The sequence below is a fragment of the Ammospiza caudacuta genome, chromosome 6 (genome assembly GCF_027887145.1).
Source record: "Ammospiza caudacuta isolate bAmmCau1 chromosome 6, bAmmCau1.pri, whole genome shotgun sequence".
Lineage (NCBI taxonomy): Eukaryota > Metazoa > Chordata > Aves > Passeriformes > Passerellidae > Ammospiza > Ammospiza caudacuta.
The window spans coordinates 31,569,703-31,591,412 of NC_080598.1; the positions used below are offsets into that span (position 1 = coordinate 31,569,703).

Genomic DNA, 21,710 nt, shown 5'->3' on the forward strand with positions numbered 1-21,710 from the left:
TGGGGGCAGGTGGGAAGCCACAGGAGATTTTGGGTTGCTTTTCCTTCTTCTGCCTCCTATCTTTTCAGAGAAAGAGTATCTTTCTAACAGCAGATGAACTTTTCAGTATGTAGCTGGCTATTTCAGCTGCAAGTCAAATTTTCATCTCAGGCATGTTAACAATTCCATTTACTGTCTGATGCCATCCATGAACTTGAGAATAAATTTATCAGTTTACAACGGCTTCACAACTCGAAGTTCAATAGCCATTATGGTCAACAGCCACCTAGCTTTCTCAAAAATGGGTTGAATTCTTTAACAAAGACTTTCTATAAGCCAACAAAAAATGCATTTGTCAAGTTCTCAGTCTGGAAGTGTACTGGTTAAGCTAGCAGTAATACTCATTTTCTGAGATAAATATTTAACTTAATATTATCTTCTAGTAAAAATCACTTGATTCACAAAAGTAAAAGTATATGGTTAACAGATTGAATTGATTTTTTTGGTAGTGCATACTAAATAACCTTTTAAAATTAAAATAAAATATTGGATTGCAGTAAGACAAGAATCATCACTCTTGACTGGCCTTCACACACACCAGATGTTGGATGCTCTTCTTGCAGCTGGCTCAAAGTTCACAAGCGACATGTCGCAGCCCCCTGTCTCGTAGAGCGTAGAACTGAACTTACCTATTAAAGAAAAGGTCAAAAGCAGGTCAAAATTTCCTCATGTTTCACCCCATTGGCAGCAGTTTCTACTCATTAACTTACTATAGAGATCAATTCAGACATCTGAATTTACATCAGTGTCAAAATACAAAATGTGAGTACTCATGAATGTGCCACCAGGGCAGACATTAGCTACACAGCTGTCTTTCGTACCATTTTACATAACATATACACTGTAACTGCAGTACTGAATTAAAGAGTTTGTATTTACAAGATGCCATCATTAACACAACAGAAGGACAGTGTAAGTCTCTTTTTCCTCTTAGAGACTAACCACATGAAAAATTTGCAGTGACCAGCTTCTTCAGTCCTTGCCACTCCCAAGAGAACCATCAGTACATCATTCACTATCAGCATCTAAGAACATTTAGCTACAGCAGTGATAACACAAGTATTCTGAATAAAATGCTTTTGAAACATCCATGTCTATTTGAAAAGAAACACAGAGACTGAAAGAAGTGGCCAGAGAGGCTTCATAACTTAACTTAGGAAACTCAAAAAAGGAATGTGCAGAAGAGATTTATTCTACAAGCTAGTGTAAGAAGAAAGGACTGCAAACTAACTTCTTAGATAAACCGTTTGGACTTCTCAAATACTTAATTTTAAAAAGTAGCGAAAGATTGTAAGCCAAATGATAAATTACCTTACTCAAATATGTTTTCACAGCACCCACCTCCCAACACTAGCCTGATCAGAGAGATAAGCACTGTAATTTGCCCTGAAGGCCAGGTTCAATATATATCAGCTCTGAATGCATGGAACCTGATTTTGAAACTGATCTCATATGAAATATCTGCCAATTTCTCCATCTCTTCTAGATTAAAACCCTTAAGTCATGATGCAAAACATGCAATATTCCAATATTAGCTTAAATAAACAAAAGAAAAAAATCCCACTTCGGAGTATGTGAAGAAAAACTGTATGCACCTCTCAGCTGTATGTCTTGTAGCTTTTCCTTCTGCTGATACAAGATATCAAGCAGTCCCCGGAAACAGCTAACAAAATCAGAGCTTCCAATCTTTCCCATTTCTGTGAGAGCACAACCTGCTAATACCGTGGATTTTGAATGGTTTTTTAACAAAATATAATCCTGCAGCAGCTTCTCTTCAGACCCACAGACATTTATGTTTGATTCAGAATTTGATTCTTATCAGGTTAAATCCCTCAAGCTAGATGCTTAAAACCAGAGAAACAAAGAAAAAGAACTGGTATATTGAAAACATCTTCATAAAGCTTTCTACCCTCAGAAGGAGCACTTCAGACCAACCAGGGAAATACCACAGCTGTGCTCAGAGCCACCATTGTGACAGACAGTTCCCTACATAGCTCAGGAGGCACAAACAGCATGCACGACAGCACTCTCCCAATATTCAATTACATCTGCCACAGGCCTAAGTACAAAGCTCACTTGTTAGGGCTTTTTCCTCATTGGATAAGATTTTAGTGAAGTGCTTTAGCTGATTATCTTTTGGTTTTCAATGCAGTGTGTAGTACACAGTTAATACTGAAGCCTAAAATTTAAACTAGTAGATAACACGGGTAATCTTCCCACAACTAATAAAAACCCTTGGTTACAAAGGTATATTTATTAACTCTGTCAATAAAAAAGTTTCAGGAGCAAACATGGAGATACTGGACAATACAAATACACTTCAGGTTCTACTCAGAACAAAAATGTGCATTAATTATTATAGAAAAACCGGGGCAAGCAGTCCTTAAAAAAAATGGAAGTTTGGGTTAAATTCTTCATAGTTTAGCATTACTGAATAAAGATCTGGGAAATTAAACTTTTTAATTTTTAACTTAATGAAATTCTAGTCACAGAAGTTAGAATATACTACTTGGACATACAACTTCCCCTTCCCTTGGACTGAGGAAAACACATCAGGTATTTATTTCAGCAGAAGTTTACTGAACTCTTACACTTTTTCATATCTACAGTTCCCTGTCACCCAACTTATCTGTGAATCTACCAAAATTTGCAGCATTTCTATTGCTGCTGTAAGTATTGCACTACTGCAGTGGGATATAACAAAACTGATTTACAGAGGTTGCAAACAGAACATTTAATTCCTATTGCTTATACACAAACTCCAAAACAGACTCAGGATATGTCATGCTTGCAATACATCCACCTATTTAAAGACGCTTCCATTGAAAGTTAGCTCCCTGGCAAACACAGCTTCCCATTAATACAAAAATTTTTCTGCCCCCTTTTTTTGTTTTTCATTTGCTGTTTTTGATTTGCTTTGGTTTTGTTGTTGTCATTCTGCTGGGGTTTTTTGGTTGGTTGGTTTAAATAAAAAGATTTTTCAGAAAAGCCTCAACTCATCTCAGTAGAAAAGTTGACAGGGACTGTTCATTGCTATTGGTGATACAAACTCCAAAGTCTGACTGGAGATAATAAAAAAGGCTCCAAAATCCTTAATTTTTAAACTCTGAGACAGGAACAGCTTCCTTACAGTACATAAATTCTAATGAAGAATTTCAACACTCAAGATTCAATACATATGGACATACCTAGCATTTTTATTTACTCTAGTGACTCCTTCCCATTCCTGTCTCCCAAACAGCATTCTCCATGGGATACTTGGAACAGCACCACATTGAAAACTTAAGAGCATATTTTCTCTCTATGAAGCCTGTAGCTTTATCAAGCTGTGAACAAATGGGAAGCTCCAGAGATAATGTTGCAAACCAAGAAACATGATCAATAGCATGTCTGCCTGCTCAACATAAATGTCTAACTTCTCTGCACACAAACACACACACAAAAAAAAGAGACCTGTAATTCTTAACAAATTAAAGTCACCCACAAATATTCTATTTTGACCAGGTTACAATAACAAACCAAGACACTGTGATACTCAAGCACACAAATCCAAAATACATCTTCATTCTGACATGGAGAGAAGATAAATGTGTGTTCTTTGAAGCAAGTTTCCTTGTTCCAAAAGACCAAAATATCTCATCACCACATCCAGAGACAACCACGTAACAGTTCGCACTGCACAAACTCATATTCCCACAGTTCTGGGCATCAACAGACAACAGCAACAGGCTAATGAGCTTGCACAGACAAAACCTGGAAGACTTAAGTGGCTCAGGATTTAAATAAAATGTTGCTCTGATGGTTTCCTCAGCTAACTTATCTCCAGTGTGCTTGCCAATTTTACATCCAATACATACCACTTTTTTTTAAACTGCTCAGACTAGTTCACATGCAAATGTTTACTGACATGATGAAATTACATCATCATTAGATCAAGATATATTTGTCTACTGCTTCAGTCAGTATTTTTAAAACCCTAGTTAGCAAAAGCAAAGTCATCAGAATTTGACTTCTTGGTAGACTGCTAGGAGCTTTATTTCCAAAGGTCAAAATTGTACCATTAGCTGTGGTATGAAGATGCCCATGTTTTCAGTTAGAACACTTCAAAGTAGGTAATTTTTTGTTTCTATATGAAGTTTGTCAAAAGAGTAACTTACCTATTACCCCAAATTCCAGACTACAACATGAATATTTCCCATCAGAATATGGGAAGTGAATATGTATTTTCCATATGGACCTTTGAACATGCTCCCATATCCATCCCAAATAAATCACATCTATTGAATTATCAAAAGGTACTGAGTGCCTGCTTCTAAATTGGTTTTAATCTAATAAGTAACCAGTGTATATGTCTATCTTTACATGGAAGTTTTGATGTTCAAAACCATTCAACTGCCTTCATAAATTATTTAAATCTGAAAGATTATTTGTATAAACGAAACAACCAGTGATACACCATACCACCATAACTGTCTTGTAAAGCTCTAGATGAGCGGTTCTCTTTAAGCACAAAAGCAATTTTAAACAATCATCTAGCCAAGGACAAGAGTCTGTTATTTCACCCCAGCCTCAGACACTGGGCATCTGTTCTACTAACTCAGTTCCTGGATTCCTAACTACTTGACAAAACCTAATTTTAATTTAATCAATCTTCACTGCAAGGGCTGAAAAATCCCACCTACCTGTCTAAACAATCAGTTATCAGAACAAAAAGAATCAGTACTGCCACACTCTGCTCTGAAAGCTGTCATTCACTTAAGTCACGGCACATGTTTTGTTGCTTTTGAGATTTGAATTACATTAATCCTGCCTATAATCATGGCATTTAGTTTGCCACCATTCCTTTCCATCCTGTATTCCTTCTATGATTTACTTCATGTTTACCACTCCACATCAAGATCCTTTTCCATCCTTTCAAGTTCCTTTCCCCCTCAAGCTTCAACAGTATAACTGATAAAAATCTTCCTACTTTGAACCTGGAAGACTGAAGATAATGCCTCAAAGCATCTCCTGCCTTACTCTCAGTGCCCAGTTAAAGATAACTGTTTCATCACCAGACTGCATGTGGGTCAGGTATAATATAGTGAGGCTCATACTTGGTAAAATAAGCCACCAGAATCAAATTATCAGACAACTTTAAAGTAAACAAAACCAAAAATTTTGTGTCTTGTTAAGTGCTGCGTCTTGACATCAATGTGAATAGAAAAAAATGTAGAAACAGATAGTGCACTGGTAAAGGAAAACATGAGCCCTATACATGAGGGCTTTTACAGTAAATGAATACGTGCCCTGTTTGTTTTCCAAGAGGATTTGAATTAAGAAACTATTCTATGCACTGTACAGTGATATATAACCCCACCTATGTTTGTCACTGATATTTCCAGTTGGAGTAAACCAGGATTTGTTTCCAGGTATTTCCCCAGGCACTATGGTTTTTTTTCCCCTGGGCAGTCACAAGGATTTTCACAGCAACAAAGAACTGGTCATAGCTCCTTCATCACTTTTATTTTTATTCTGATGCCGATCATGGGAAAAATCAAACTACAACCTTCTCCCAACCCAAACCACAGACAAACTACAGTCATCTTTCACTGCATTTTTTCAAGGTATTTTGGGATAACATAGCAAAACCAAGAGCCTTAGACTCAACGGAAAGAGAAAAATAGTGTTACTTCATCCCTGACTTGAGGGTTAAAAAAAAACCAACAACCCAACAAAAGCCCCCAAACAAACTAACCACATACCACTTATAAGGAAAGATACTTTCTTGTCAGGCCTGATAAAGGGATCACACACACGAAAGCTTGCACCATTCTGCCAACTATTTTACTCTTAACAAAAGATAGCACCTGTTCCACAAAACCTGCTACACAAACTAGAAAATTTGATTTTCCTAAAATAACACAAGAAGATCCTGCCTATAATAGCTCCTTTCTCTCAAAGGATTCTAAACTAGATGCTCAGAGTCTCAAAACAGGAAACAAATCCCTGTTATACATCAGATTCCTATCTAGCAGATCCCAGAAGTTTTGTGCCTCCCAAAGAGAACGTGATGTCCCATATAAGCACAGTACAGGTAAAGTTTCAGAAGAATTGAATCTCATTAATTTCTGAAGACTCCAATGCACAAAAAGTACAACAAATATGCCTTTTTACAGAGTCTAAATGCCATGCTGACTTTTATATATGATCTACTTTGATTTCTGAAAGAGCAAATAAAACAATCTCCTAAATAACACAGACCTAGATTGCATATTAAATGACAAATTCTACAGAACTCAACTATATTGTTTTGGGTAAGAGGAACCAAATCCTTCAAATAAATAATGGTGGCCTCAAGAATACAGCTCAACATTACACTTGGACAGAAATAACCAGTATAACAATTTCAGAGTTATATTTCCAATATGAAATAAGAGTCCAAATTAAATTAAAAAATGGGCTTCATGTAACAAGCTTTCATAGCTGAGAGACACAAGCACTGAGACTGAAACAATAACACTTCTATCAAAAAACCAGTAAAACAACAGAATCTTCAACAAAAATTATTAGATAACTAGATCGTGTGTATTTATTACATTTGTAGTTAAGTCTTATCAAACATCTCAGAGTAGGTAAAGGTGGCTTTCAGTTTTGCTTATATTCCATTCTTCCTGCACTAGATCATGCAAAAGAATGAAGACTCATGCAGAAGAATGAAGACTCAGTCAAACTCACATTTAAAGGGTTACCACAGACTCTCAATTCATGGAGTCTTCCCCTCTAGTGGGGTAAGAGACAACTCACTTATCTTTTATTTACACAAAGGTCTGAAACACACATTTGGTCAGTGTTCTGATCAAATCTGTGCTTTTAGGGTATTAGAACTGACAGCTGCTCAAAATTCCATCACTAATAATTGTCAGTGCTCAAGATGCCCATTTTAATAATTCAAAGAAGAGTTAGGTATTAATGATGAAGTCATAAGTAATTCAGGCCATTTATAGATAGGTGCCAAGACCCCTGCCAGGAATTTTTCCAAACTGGCCCCTGCACTATGTGGCAGATCAGTCATTTATTAAGACTGTCTTAACTTCTTCATAGCAATTTTATTAGCTGTACAGAAGTTAATTAAGAAGTCAATAATCAAGAATACCACATAAAATGGACCATGAAGAACTAAGAAGACACTATAAAGCTCCATAAAATGATGACATTTGATATATGAAAGAGTCCAGATTTACTTCCAATACCAAGCTCCTAAATTAAGGTGTACATTCAAAACAAAGCATTAATTTACATAAGTGTTTCTCTTTTTGAACAGCAGCTAAACATCTTATCTAAAAAAGGTAAGATCAAGAATTCTTGGGAGCAATAACAAGTTGGTTTTTTTCAGGAACCAGAAGATCCCCAAACTTGCTATCTCTGCTCAACTGCCTGCAGGACCATAGGAAAGATTTATTACTTGTGTAACATTGTTCAAATCAAAAAAGCTCTCACACCATCATTACTTGTATCTATGACTCCTTATTTCTTATCACGCATTTGTTAGAGAAACTGCCTGGAAAGGTGATTGAGCAATATAGCTCAATATAGCTCAATGAAGCAAAATAGCTCTTAGTTCTTCCTAGAAACACACCTGTAAGATTCAGAAACAATGCTCAGATTAGCTGGTTTTCAGTGCATTATTACCAATAAATCTGCTGTATTAACACTTCCATGTCACCAAGTTACATAAGGCCTGCATACCAAGTTCATCGTGCAAACTGCTACCGCCTACAGCAGATGCAGTGGCATGTGATGCTTCTAAGTGGACACTCCCATTTCTCACCAGCAAGGAGGCGCTAGCGCCGGGCACAGCTGCCTGGGAAGGGGGGCAGGACTGCACTCTGACCTGGGAGCAGCACTGCTGGCCTTGCTGACCATCTTGAAGGCTACGAGAAAACATGCATTGGGGACACATTACCAGGAAGAAGTGCAAAAGAGCCAGAAGTGAAGCAAAACAAGATGTTTCAGTTTAAAGAGGAAATTTTTTTTAAATAGTAGCATTAAGCAGTTAACAGCTAGGATTAAAATAACCCCTACATCCTAGCTAACAGAGTATTTAGGCCCTAGTTGAGGCAGTAATCTAGAGACAGTGCTGCTGTCAACTTCTTAGAAGTAGTATTGCTTTCTGAGATCTCCCCAAGTCACCGAAGAAGTATATTCCTCTGTGTCTTAATTTGTGGGTGCAAAAGCAAGTTACTGCCAGTTAGTTTAACTACAGGCTAACCTGAGGTATCACCTATATTTACTACTGACTATTCCAGTCTTGTCACAATCATTTTTTTGCTTATTCAAGTATGACCTGATCAGCTGTTTAGGGCTTTTTTCTTAGTCATATTACCTTTCTTATTAATTTACACTAACTAGAAAACATCTTTAAGCTTTGTTAATAGGCACAGGATAACACAGACCTTGTAAATAACTGAAGTAATACATTTGGATTCAGAATTATTTTGAACATATTAAGAATCTGTATATAAAGTTATTAATTGGCAAAACTAAAGTTGATTCTGAAGTTATTTTGAAGTTACAGCAAAAGCTTTATTACTCACCAAAACAAAGGTTTTAAAAGTCAACCTGGCTTTCAGAGAAATTTGTACATTTCTCATAGCCATGAGCAGACAATGTTCAAAAATGTTAATTCTCCTCTTCACAGACTTCAATTGCAAAATTAACTTTATAAAACAATTTACAAAAGTTAGATTGTTTTAATAGCTTGTATAATATCAGGTATAACAGTGTCAGAGTACATTATGTTTACAGTTGATATCACACCATCTTTGCAAGAGCACTGGTTTTATTACCCTTCATTTTGTGGATTTAAAGAAGTTACATTAGCTGAGGCATTATCTCAGATTTTGTATTTTAAAGACTGAAAAACAGCTTAAACACTCTCTTTTGAAAAACAATATATATCACCTGTTGGTTTTAGCACTATTTACAGCATGATGCTAGAGTTGGCAAATGAGGCAACTAAAAAAAACAAGATCTTACTAAGAGTTGAAGGGTTATATCTGATGTACTTGCTTTTAACAGTATTTTCTACATCACCTACTTTTCAGTTCTTTTGTTAGAGCATCACTGGAAAACAAAATATGGATATAAGAATAGGTGTTAAGAAAAGCTCATGCAAAATAATGCAGACATGCACACAGCTCAGGAAGAACTGCAACTCATTATTTACTGTGTTCTAACATTTTAGCCTAAAATTTAAATTCAGTGTTTTGGTGCAGTACATAAGGCTTTCAATGAGCTGTGCAGCAACAGAAGCCCTAAGGAAGTTCACGGATGTGCCAACTTTCAGTGCCTTCCTTAAGCAACACCAAACTAATGCTAAGCAATACTGCTTTCCCATAAACAGCAGGTACACATCTCAAGAGATATGTACACAGCTGCCCTTTGAATAGTTATCCACATCTGTCACAATTAAAAAATCCCATCAAAGGATCCATCTCAACCAACTGCAAAAGAAAAACGGCTTATTCTCTCCCTGATTATTACAAGAGTAAAATTCTGCTTCATACAGTCAATTACACACATGCATACACCATTGACCACATGGGACACCAATGAACACTTATTTTTGAAGTGCCCAAAACACTACTGACATTTAGACAGGACAAAAGCAGGGGTGGATGGTGTTTTATGGTGCATTTAGGGTTTGTTTTATTAGGTTACTAGGCAAAATAATCTTGTGTCTAATTTAGTATCCAACCAACAGAATTTACTAGACCAGGTTTAACTTGTCTACCGTTGCCAAAGACACACATACATAATGCCATTGTCTCTTTTACTAAATATTTCACAGAGGAAGTAAAAAGTAATGGCAATCATGGACAGGAAATTAAAAAAGAAATCAGGTTTAACTCAACAGGTCCTAGGGAACATTCCCCCAACATCCAATTTTATGACAGAGTTAGAAGATTAAAGTTTTGCTGGCAAGGATAAGAAACACATAACATCAGCGCAACTAAAGATTAGTAAATCTAATACTCTTATAAGTTTAATATCTGAAGTCATGGATTAGCAGCATCAGAAACTAGACTGTGGCAGCTCACCAACAGCATACAGGTGTGATGTCAGTACAATTGCAGCAACATTTTGAAAACTTCTAAGTGGTAACTGCCTAAAAATGTCTCTATATTTCTTCACATTTGCTCCTTAGGCATGATTTAATTAAATATTTCTTAAGGGTTTCCTCTTTCCAGTAACACAGAATTTACACTAAAATTAAGCTACCCATGTAAAGGAAAGGGTATTTTTAGACTGTTCACCTAGAAATTAGAACATTAATACATTTTTTTTCAGATACATTGCACAGTTGACAGCTCAAATGGAATTTGTGTCAAACAAATATAAAAGTACTTTGGTGTTTGGTTAGCAATTTAACTAGACTCCAAGTGACAGTCATTTAGCATCATGAAAAGTACTTTGAGTAAATTACCTTCAATAAGTATTCAATTCTGACTATGTTTATATGATAAAGCATTTTTGATAATGTATGTCATTATGTTGGAGAAAGTACAGTAAGCAGTGTTGGGTGGCTTTTAATTTAAAATAGAACAAATTTAGATAATGAAGATGCTTAGAGGAAATGCAAGGCTAGAACATTTAATCTGCTTTTTTACCCTTGAACATCTTGTCTGATTAAAGAGATACTCCCACTTCACAACGTGAAATTCATGATTCACAAAGTTCACAAAGTTACTTCACAGTCTCTCACTGAAGTCAAGCTTAAGCCATGGGAACCTTAATGACTGCACTAGAGTGTGGAAATAAGGCTGCTGTCAACCACAGTTTAAAAGAGAGTCTTTTCCTTAGTCTATACCTACAAGAAAGAAAACACTGTTTTCTAACTAATACACAGTTAAGAAGCTTTCATTAGTCTGCACAGCCTCTTATGCTGCAATACACAAAGCTGCACTACCCTCCTTTAAAAAAAAAAAAAAAGGAAAAAAAGGAAAACAAACTCAGAGGCAAGTGAAAGGAACCAGATAAAGCAAAAGTGATCTGAAAGAAGACAAAGTTTTATCATCCTTCACTATGAAGTAAATCACTAGCTTGAAGTTGAACACCCTACATTCAGCAAGACCAAAAGCCTAACAAAGAAAAATCTAAAATTACATGATTACTACTTCATATTGCACTAGCCACTAAAACCACACCTAACTAGTTTCAGTCCTTGATATGACAGAAGTCAATCCTTCATCTGTTAGATTTTTAGGTACCATTCTTACACTCCCCCTGCCTGAGAAAAATTTGCAAACGTAGTCCTCAAATATTTTAGTGGTGTGACAAAGATGGCACAATTCCTCTGACACCCTCTATTGTAAGGTATTTCCTTTTTATTTGTTCTGTTTGTACAGGTTTTCCTAGTTGAAAAAATTACATAAATATTCCCAAAACACAAAAACAGTTTACCATACGAAGGAAGATAATTAAGAATATATAAAATACGCAATTACTCCTACATATTTATCATGTAACTAAAGGAAGAATTACTTCAATACTTATAGGGGACTGTTCTTTCTTCTATAGGCCATGTTCTCCTCACCAGATTCTCCAATTCCATAAGCAACCAAGAAATTTAAAGACTTAAAATACGTGTTTAAAAACTTATTGTGGCTGCTGTTTCTACTGTTCAGGCTGATTGATCAGAGCTGCTGTATGTAACAAATCACCAGGCTCAGCCTTGTAAACACAGGGGCCAGTAAAGGCTGGGGGACTCCTCAGACACATGTACACAGTACATTTTAAACATTGCTAAGGCATGCAAAGTGCCACACAATTAGATTTCACACTAAGCAATACTGGGCATTCTATTCACTTCAATACTCCTCTTTTGCTGCAAAAAGATACAAGAGCTTTATAAAAGTTTACCAGTATTTTAGATTTGGAGTCTCTTTTGGAGTATGTATTTAGCTCTTTATACAAGTTCTGTCATTTTGCTTATCTCTCACAATCTAAAAACGTGAAAAGTGATCACAGTACTAGTCCCCAATGCCTACATTATTCAAGAGATGAAAACCAAAATGGGAAGTGCTGATACTATTTTCTTGGGTTTCTTTTCTTGATTGAAAGTAAAAGTTTTCTAAAAGTTTCAAAAGGTTTTTGATTAAAACCACTGAGGCTAAGTTTGTTAGCATTAGTTAATTTTTATATCAATCTGAAAACAGCTATAACATGTTAGAGACTGACTATCCTGACCATTTTTAAAATAGTGCCACATACACATGCACAATTCAACAAGCCCACAGTGACATGCAGTGACAGCTCAAGGAGGTTATGGTGGGGAAGGAAGTAAAAAGTGCTTTTCTGGCAACACTGGTGGGTGTGGGGAAGTGGTCTGCTGCATGCATGCTAAATATGGTGGAACATTTAGATACCCTACCTGAGGGGTGATCCGATGAGCAATGTAGGAGGGGTAGGGTTACTCCCTGCATTGTGCCGGCGTCGTACTGCCTGACGCCTAAATGTGCTGCGTTCACGGCGAAATGTGACAGTCTCCTCGCTGGCTTGTGCTGCTGCATCAAGACAGACTTTAGGTCAAATACGAACCCATCCTAGTTACGTCAACAGCAACTTAAGACTCCTTTCTTCCCTCTGACCCTCCCCAAGTTAACGAACTTGACTCACAACAACACAAGTAGCTTATGTCCTAAATGTTCAAACAAGCTGCCTTGAGACAGGATCACAACACACAGTTATTAGCAAAGACCTGGGTGGTTGGGGGAGTGTTCCTGAATATACAGCTTACGTTTTTTTAAACCCCAGATCCAAACAGCTAGGTTGCAAAAGAGGTTGGATATCCCAGATCTTTGCCGTTTACGCATGGCAGAAAGAGATGCCAGATCTCCCCATTTATCTCACTGAACAGATCATTAAGGAGAAGCCTGAAGAACTACCTAGCAAAGTTGTCTACCACTTCTCACCATAATCTTCCCAATTTTTTAACTTCTGCCAAATAGGCAGGGTTGAGATCAACCTCATCACAACTCTTCCAGGGGACAAAATGAGTAGCTTTTTTTTCTCATAAGCATCAAGGGATACATGTTGCTCCTTCTGTACTCATTACAACATAATTGCAGAGGCAGGAGGTTGAGAATAAGTAAGAGAATAACTTATTTTTAAGGACTAATGGTTTTGTTATTTCAGGTCCCCAAACAAAAGGTTTGGTTCAAATTTATAAAGCAACATCATAAGAAACAGTTTGTATGTACTCAAGGGATTAAAATATTTATCCACATGTTACCCCCAAAAAACACCTGTGCTCCTTAAGCTCTACAATCTGAACAATTTCAGATTTGGACTGCTTCATGGTGTGTCTACAATCTGAGAAGTCTTCCTCCTGAGCCAAGGAAGCTCCTAGTCAATTTGAATGCAGAGCACTAAAGAGCTCAAATGAATGGGCAGCAGAGAAAATAGGGTTTGGCAGGCAAGTGGAAGAGAAAAAAAAATTGACATGATGTCAGTGCAAGAAGAAAATCACAATCTTGACAGGGAAGTCACAACTTGGTGGCCAAGAAGCCTGTTACTAGAGTTAGAAAACCAAGAATGTGTCCAACAAAGAAAAACCAAACACCACCTCTCCCCCCTATGAAAAAGACCCAAAAAACCCCACAGAGCAATGGCAGGAATACTACAGGCAGAGCAGCCCATATGCACTTCAGCACACTTCAAGTTACAACACTACTGCCATTAAGCTCTCAACACTTACCAGCAAAGACTCTAATGCTGGTCTACAGGGAACAACAACCTATAGCAACCTACCACTGCTGTGTGCTACTGCCGTAGCTCAAGTAATAAAGGCTGAAACAAGAGTTTAATTCACACACAAACCCCAGGTTATCAAATGAATTCTCTGTCTGAAACTTCAATTTATAGCTTGCTTTAAAACAAAAGAAGCTACATAAAGAGATTTACTTTAACACCAACATTCAAGCTACAAGGATTTAATTATCAAAACTATAGATGTTAAAAGCAACACTTTCTGTACTTTCAGAAAAAACAGGGGTTTGCTCATTTTCTCCTCATTCCTCCCCAAGTGTTTTTACAATTTTAAGCATCAATAGTTCATACTACCTTTTTAGGGTATTTCAGCAAGAAGTTTCTTGTGTAGTTTAATATACAGCTTTATTTTAATACACTGCCTAATTTCTTTAAGCATTTATTTGCAGCTCTCACACTTGAAGTACAAAGCAAGTAAACCACACTAAACAAGACAGACTGAATCCTGACACACAGGTCAAAACTGCCCATTAATTTTGTATTACAATTTATAAAGCTCATTTTTTCTAGGATACACATCAACATAAAAAATTCTTATTTACAACACAGTTTCCACTGAGTTCAGATGCAAAAGCAATTCTGGTAATCAGACCACAGTTAAGTACCACAAAATAAGGGAACAGTGACTAGTCTTAACGGAAATGTAAATATCTGAATTGCCATTAAGATGGTAAACATCAGCATCGTATCTTAATTACTACTTGTAACTACTTAGCAAAAGCAGCATTCAAGTGCAATTCTTTAAGGTAGCATACTTAACACTGACAGATATCTGTCAGCATTCTGCAATAACTGAAACAGAGATTATGAAGACACGATAGGTCCTCCCTATATAGCTCAAATTTAACACTAAAGCAAGTCTCAAGAACTAAGTGAGGCAGTGTCCAGTGAGAAAACCGGCTATACAAACACGCTTGAAGATAAGAATAAAAGAAAATTTAAAAAGAAAATAATATATAGTTGGGGATTCAATTCAAAGCTGTAGAGGCAAACAGCTTTAGCATTTTCTAACCATTTATTATTTCATTTTAGGTTTTAAAAGTCAAAGTAGATTTTGGTGTAGCTTTCTACCTGTTTTACCACGAGATTCTGGATTTATCATCTTGAAACTTTTGTTCAATGCACATCTTTTATACATATTCTTCCGGAATGTAGGTGGTGCCATTCAGGGTCACTACACAAGTTTACAAGTTCCTTTGAAAAGACTGCAGGGCTGTTCAGACCAACAAGCTCAAGTCTGCTAACATTACACAACACTGCAAGAAGCTGCATGTAGAAAACATGACCAAAGAAGTTAAAAAAAAAAGGCTAGCTGAGCAGAAAGGATTAGTATAAAGCGTAGAAAGCTAAATTGCTCAAAGTTTGCTTTTGGCTGAAAAGGAAAACCAGAGGGGCTGTGGTTTGGTTTTGTTTACTGTATTGGCCCCCCGGGTTTGCTCAGTTTTCCCCAAGACTTTTCAGTCAGTTTTTGTTTTTAATATAATTTCACAGAAGACATACAATTTAAAATGTACACATACCATTATGGAAAGCTCTTTATGTTAATTTGTATTATTTGTGTTTCTACTTGCCTTTAATGAGAAGGAGGAAGGCAACTGCTTGTGAGTTCACCAGTAGGAAGACAAAGTTCCTAACTTACCCTCTACCATGATATGAGAGGACTTCTATCACATTTCAACACAAATAAGCTTTAATATTTATGATGTCACATACACTTCTCTAATACTGCTTACAACTTATCCTAGAGTCCAATGTAATATCCAACATCTAGTAATGTACAAAATCTAGATGTAACAGGAAGAGATAACATAGGTAATACTTCTAAAGTTCATGCCTACTTCAGTTTAATCAGTAGAGGACGACAAGTTTTTCAGCTTACAGAATGTTTGTTAAAAGGTGTTCTATGTTGTCTTATTCTATGTTTTTTATTCTGTGCTTCTATGCTGAATCACTGCACTTAATATCAAGAAATTCGAGCATTTCCTCTGCATGCTGTCATTTGAATATGAGTCCCCAGCACTATCTACCCTCAAGAACACAAAAATCATGTTTGAAGTTCAAGGTACACAAATTAAAAATATAAACCTACACCCCAGAGATCAATCAAATAAGAAGTGGAGACCTAGTGACAACCTTGTAGCAAACTTAACCCCTCACATACCTATTTCCAAATATAATACAACTCTTTTCAAAGAAGAAATGACGACACTTGTATCTGTTAATGAATATTTGTTAGCATGCAGTTGCATTAACATTAACTTGTTTAACACTTCTGACTGGAAACAGTTACAGGCTTAAAATGTCATGAGGATAAAATTTTGTCATCAGAAACTTGGAAAGATGCTTTATATTGAACCTTTTTATGCTTACTTCTGCAGTTTTACTAAGTTTTAAACAGAACCTGAAGACTCACAGTTTTATTCTACAACTGTCCAACTGCTGTATAAGACACCTAGCTGTAAGAAACAAAGCACAAACAGGAACATTTACATAAGAACAAGCCAAAACATTTGCAACATCTCCCTGGACCTACCTAACGCTGCTTTTAACCAAAATTCAGAAGAGAGAAGCCTAAGAAGCACAACATAAAAAAGCAGAACTGACATAATTTTATTGCATCAATAAGACCATTTTATTTTGCTACAAAAAATGCTAAACCCAGTGCCTTAGATAAAATTCTGAAATATAGAAAAAAATTTCATAAGAAGATTCCTGGAAAGATGTAGTATGAAACAAATACAAGGGTGAAATATCCATGTGGAAAACCATAAAGTTTTTAGGACAAAAATTGCAATCATTCTAACTAGAAAGCCAGCAAGAAAAAAAAACTACCACAGCACAAAGTCTCCCTCACTCTTCTGAGGAAAAAAAGGAAAAAAACCCCACAGCTAAAAAACCCAACACCCCTCCCCCATCACTTAAAGCCTAGATGGTTTTGAACATTAGTCAGGTTAAGCATGGTTAGAGATACGCACAGAACCTGAGTGATGTTTGGACATGCCCTTTCTCACACTATCAAATGAGAAACAGATCTATTTTCAATCACTAATTACTAAGCCTACATGTTCTCAGCAAGAGCTGGAATGAATAGTTTATGGCTCACGTACTCACATAAGCAATGAAATTTGCAAATGCAAGTAAGCAATAAAATTCTTCGAAGACAGAATGTATTTTGCCAAACCCAACAGCTGAAATGCTGTTCTCCTCTATTGTGCATCTATATCTCATTTGTGTTTGAAACCTGAGATGTACTTCACATGCATTTATGGGTTAGCACTACTGTTCTCCTCATGGCTGAGGCATTTATAGTTTATCTTCACATGCCCTACCACTATATTAAAACCATACTTGAAAGATACCCAAGTACAAAGAAGCAGTCTGTTCAGTCCCTATCTTCAGTACGGAGTTGTTAATCACCATGTTATTATGCATCTTAATAAAACCTACAGCTGCAGGGATTACTTACACTTCTCTGATAAAAAAATCACAATATTGGCTCAGAGTATTATAACTTACTGTGAATATTTAATGAAAAATATCACTAATGACTATTTCTGAAGAACAGAGATGTGTGCAGCAAAGGAGAAACAATGAAGAACAGTGTGGTAGCTCCAAGTTACAAACTTTTGCTAGAAAATAGTGCAGAAGTAAACAACACACAATTCAGGAAAGAAAGTAAAGCCCAGGACTTCAATTTTGTGGTTTCATTTATAAAAAAGAAAAAAAGTAAGTCTAAAGCTAGCCTGAAGATATCTTTACAATTATGTCAAAACAGTCACTACAACAACCTGAAAAGCAAAACCCTATCAAGGAAGGAACAAAGCAGGACAATAAAACCATCTGGTTTGAATTCTGAACCAAACATTTTTACAGACCAGCTTGCCAGTAAAATTTTTATATTAAGGCCAAAGATAAAACTAGGAGTCTTACTTATCCTACTTCATTGAACTTCCTACTTGAATGATTCCACTTTTAAAAACACTGGGCTGCTCACATAGACCTCTTGAATATAATGCTGATGTACTTCAGGTCAAAAAACTAAAGCTAAACTCCATCTGACCCCCTGCCCAATGCAGACCCTATATCCCAGAGTTTGGATATCAATCCCTAGTATTATATTCATGTAGCAGACAAATGTTCATAATTGACATTAATCTTTATTAAAGTTAGTTCTGACTTTGTGTTTAGATTTATTCACCAAAAGGAAAAGATGCTGTACATCTTCAAAACACAGTGTTACCAGCATATGTGGCATAGGATGCTAGCACATGATACACAGAAAGTCATGTTTGCATTCCATAGCCTTAACTAAAACCCCAAACATTAATTAGTGGCCAACTTCAATAAATGAATGAGTTTTGTCTCACAGCTACATTTTCCAGCAATGTGAGCAATTCCATCACAACTGATAGATTTTTTATATTTTATCTAATTCCAAAAATTCCTATTCAACTCCTGTTTGAAATGAATACTTAGCAAATACATGAACAACACAGGTCAACGAAATGGAACCACTCTTCCCAAATCAAGCAAAAGTCATCTAATGAAAGCCTATGTTTTTCCCATATCATCCATATGGGAAAAAACACAGGATTGAGTCTCCACAAAATGTACTAAAATTCTGCTTTACTAGGAAGTGGTTAACAATTAATAGATGCAAGATGCATTTCAAGTGTTATTTCATTGGTAAGTTCCAGAACTGTAGAAATTCTATAGTAGCCTCATATATAATTTCTAACATTGCTGGCATCTTTTAGTGCTTAAAGGTAGCAATCTGACCTCGACTGAGATGACAAGATATCCAACATCAGAGGAAATTCTGTAAAACTCACACACAAAAGCTGTGACAATACAGTAAAATGCTTCTAAGATGAGAGCCCTTTCTAATGCTGATCTGCTTACCTGGGTCCAGTTACAGCACAGTTCTGCTGAATACACGAATAGAGACAGCCAACACACAACCTGATCACACGAACTTTACACATTTTTCAGTTTCTATGATTTCTAAACTCCAGTTTCTGATGCAGGACTGTTTGGTTTAGTAGTTTGAGCATGAACTGGTAGACGCACAGAAAACAAGATCAGAAGCCCCATCTTCTGTAATTATATTCATTCTATCTGCAGGAAAATGTAGCAAAAACTAAAGCCATCAGAAGCATGGAACAGCTCTGCAAAACAGGCAAATCAATGACACCAGACCATGTGCAACATCAGTATAGAAGGGAAAAGTCATATGTTGCCAGCAGCTGCCATGACCATTGGCTGAGTAACAGAGAACTGCACTTCTTAATTGCAGGCAGACACACTAAGCATATATGTACAAATACAGACTGAAGAGGTGAACAGGTTTCCATACATCATATGAAACACAAGACTAATCCAAATTCAAAAAGCCCTATTTTGCCTGTCTGTAGAGATGTACTGCAGACCTCAAAAGACAGAAAACAGTATGAGCTGTTACTTCAATATTGCTATGCAATGTACAGAAGGAAAAATGCATCACACTACATGCAGTTTTATTTACAAAAGGGTATGCATCCTAAGAACTTAAAGTAAATAAACCTTAAATTGTAGCAAGCTGTAAAACAGAGCAGCAACTTAAAGAGCACATCTTTTACAATTAATATAGAACTGGAGAGAACACTTGACTTTTCAGGCCAGCTCAAGTTTTACAAAACATCACTGTGTTACATACAGCATTATGGTGGTTCTTTAAATGGTTACAAACAGCAATCCAGAAACAGCACACATCTGACCGAAACCAGGCACAGGACAGTGCAAAGAGGGTATTTCCAGAATATCACCATACAGTGGAGCAACTGCAACTAACCCACGACTCATCAATTCACTAGCTACTTCTGGAGTCTGAACAGCTGAACGAGGATAACAACTACCATAAGACGTCTTCCTTTTTCTTTATTATATATCCACCACACACACATAATTTCAGAATTTCCAGATGCTGTTTCTCTGCATTTTAATGAATTGCAATTTCTGTTCAAATGCACATACTATCTCACAGCAAGTGAGTCATTCACCACTTCCTGGCATAATAATACAGAAATGAAAGTACTAAGTTGTATCTGCAGAAGTGAAATATGTACAAGTTTGTACAACATCCTGCTTAGTAGATTAGTAAAGACCATATCCATTAAGATACACATTTTAGCAGTTACATGAACAAGAATATATATATCTAGTCTCTAAAGACTGAAGGATAAAATGAAGTTATAATTATTGATTTAAATAATATTTGAAAAACAGAAACTGAATGCTGACTGGAAAAAAGGAGGTGGTACTAATATCAGTCTTTCAGTTATCCTGTGTGCATCGGTTAATTATTTGTTTCAGAAAGTTACCATAAGCAGTCACAGACGTTTAAGAATATTTATATAAAATTATAAAATAATCCTTCAGCAAGAGATTGGACCAGAGTACTTCAAAAAATCACATCAAATCAATATCCCCTGATCTTATGAAAATCCAAACCAAGTTGATTCTGTAATTCACTTGTAACAAGTAAATAAAATAATTTCTTAATTTTCTCAAAAAAAATGCTGTACATATATACACATGAGATGTATATATATTACACAGGTATGTCTTTAAAAACCTCCCAAAAGATGAATACATCTCAGTAGTAAGAAATACTGGCTATAAAGCACTAAACATTTTCTCTCATTAATATTAGTCATGGGTAAGCCTAAAGAAGAAATCCACAATTAAAGATACAGATGTTACAGAACTTGTAATATAAGCCATAAATTGTGGGGAAAACTATCCAACAAACGCACACAAGAGAAAAACCAGTAAAGAAGGATACTATGAAAGAATTAGATTGATCATGAACAAATAAATGCAATGTAATTACTGCCTTGCTGCTAGACAAGACTGAGTAAATGTTTAAGCAGTGCTAAAGAAAAATTTGTTCTGCTTTCAAAAAGAAAAAGGGGAGGGCAGAATGACATTCATTTCTTACAAACATAAAGCAAATACTTCCTTTTCTCTTAGGAAGAACAATAGGATGGAAGGTAGGAAGAAACAACATAAAGCTAGTATTATTAACCATATCATGTCAGCAGATGCAGAGAACTCAATTCCAGATTGCTTCTTAAAGACAGCCTGCAATCCACTGAGAAGTACAGCTTGGATATTTGCCATTTATTAAAAATAAAAAACCAAAATTTTACATAATGGTCATTTGAAAACTGGAAATGGATCAGGCCAGCAAGAATGACAGCAAGCCTTTCCAGCTTAAGCTGCTATAGATTTGTACCTTTAAGATTACTTTGAAATTTCACTCAATGAAATGGCGGGGAAGACAAACTTTTTCAAAAGAGCAATTCAAGTATTTCACGATATTCAGCATCTGTCTTACATTAATTCTTTCAGCCTACTGACAATTAGTAAGCACATACAAAGTACAAAGTCTGACATGTTCTAAAACTTAAGTTATGTTAATCCTCCTTTGCACATAAGGCGAGAATCTTAATAGCTTTAAGCAGTAACAACACAAAACAGAGTGAAATCAAATTTTGTGCTACGGAAAGCATACAGTCAAAATGGTAAATGGTAAATACATAAGGGAGACCTTTTATTAGTCACATTACTCTCAGTAGACATGGAGAGCTCTCACTTTAACAAGGCCTTAGGAAGAATGTGTTTAGCTTCTACGGTTAGTACTAGAAGAGTAACCTTGACTGTTTTATTAAAGCTACTGCAAAAATCTGTTACTAGGAATAACAGAAAAAGTTAAAAAAACCCAAAAACCAAATCTGCATACATCATTAAAGTGAAGGCATATAAATAGGTCTGAACTAACTGTAAACCAGTCAAAATTCATCAATAATCAATACACA

At 36.1% G+C, this 21,710-nt stretch overlaps 1 protein-coding gene across 1 annotated transcript in view; it reads right to left on the reverse strand.

Moving 5' to 3' along the window:
• The window catches only part of PCNX1 (pecanex 1), an 88,928-nt gene that overhangs the window by 45,023 nt on the left and 22,195 nt on the right, over positions 1–21,710 (reverse strand). Inside the window, exons 7-9 of the mRNA XM_058806185.1 lie at positions 12,455–12,587; positions 7,768–7,952; positions 578–668 (exon numbers count right to left, since the gene is read on the reverse strand). Coding sequence (XP_058662168.1) covers positions 578–668; positions 7,768–7,952; positions 12,455–12,587 — 409 coding nt within the window. The remainder of the gene's footprint in view (positions 1–577; positions 669–7,767; positions 7,953–12,454; positions 12,588–21,710) is intronic.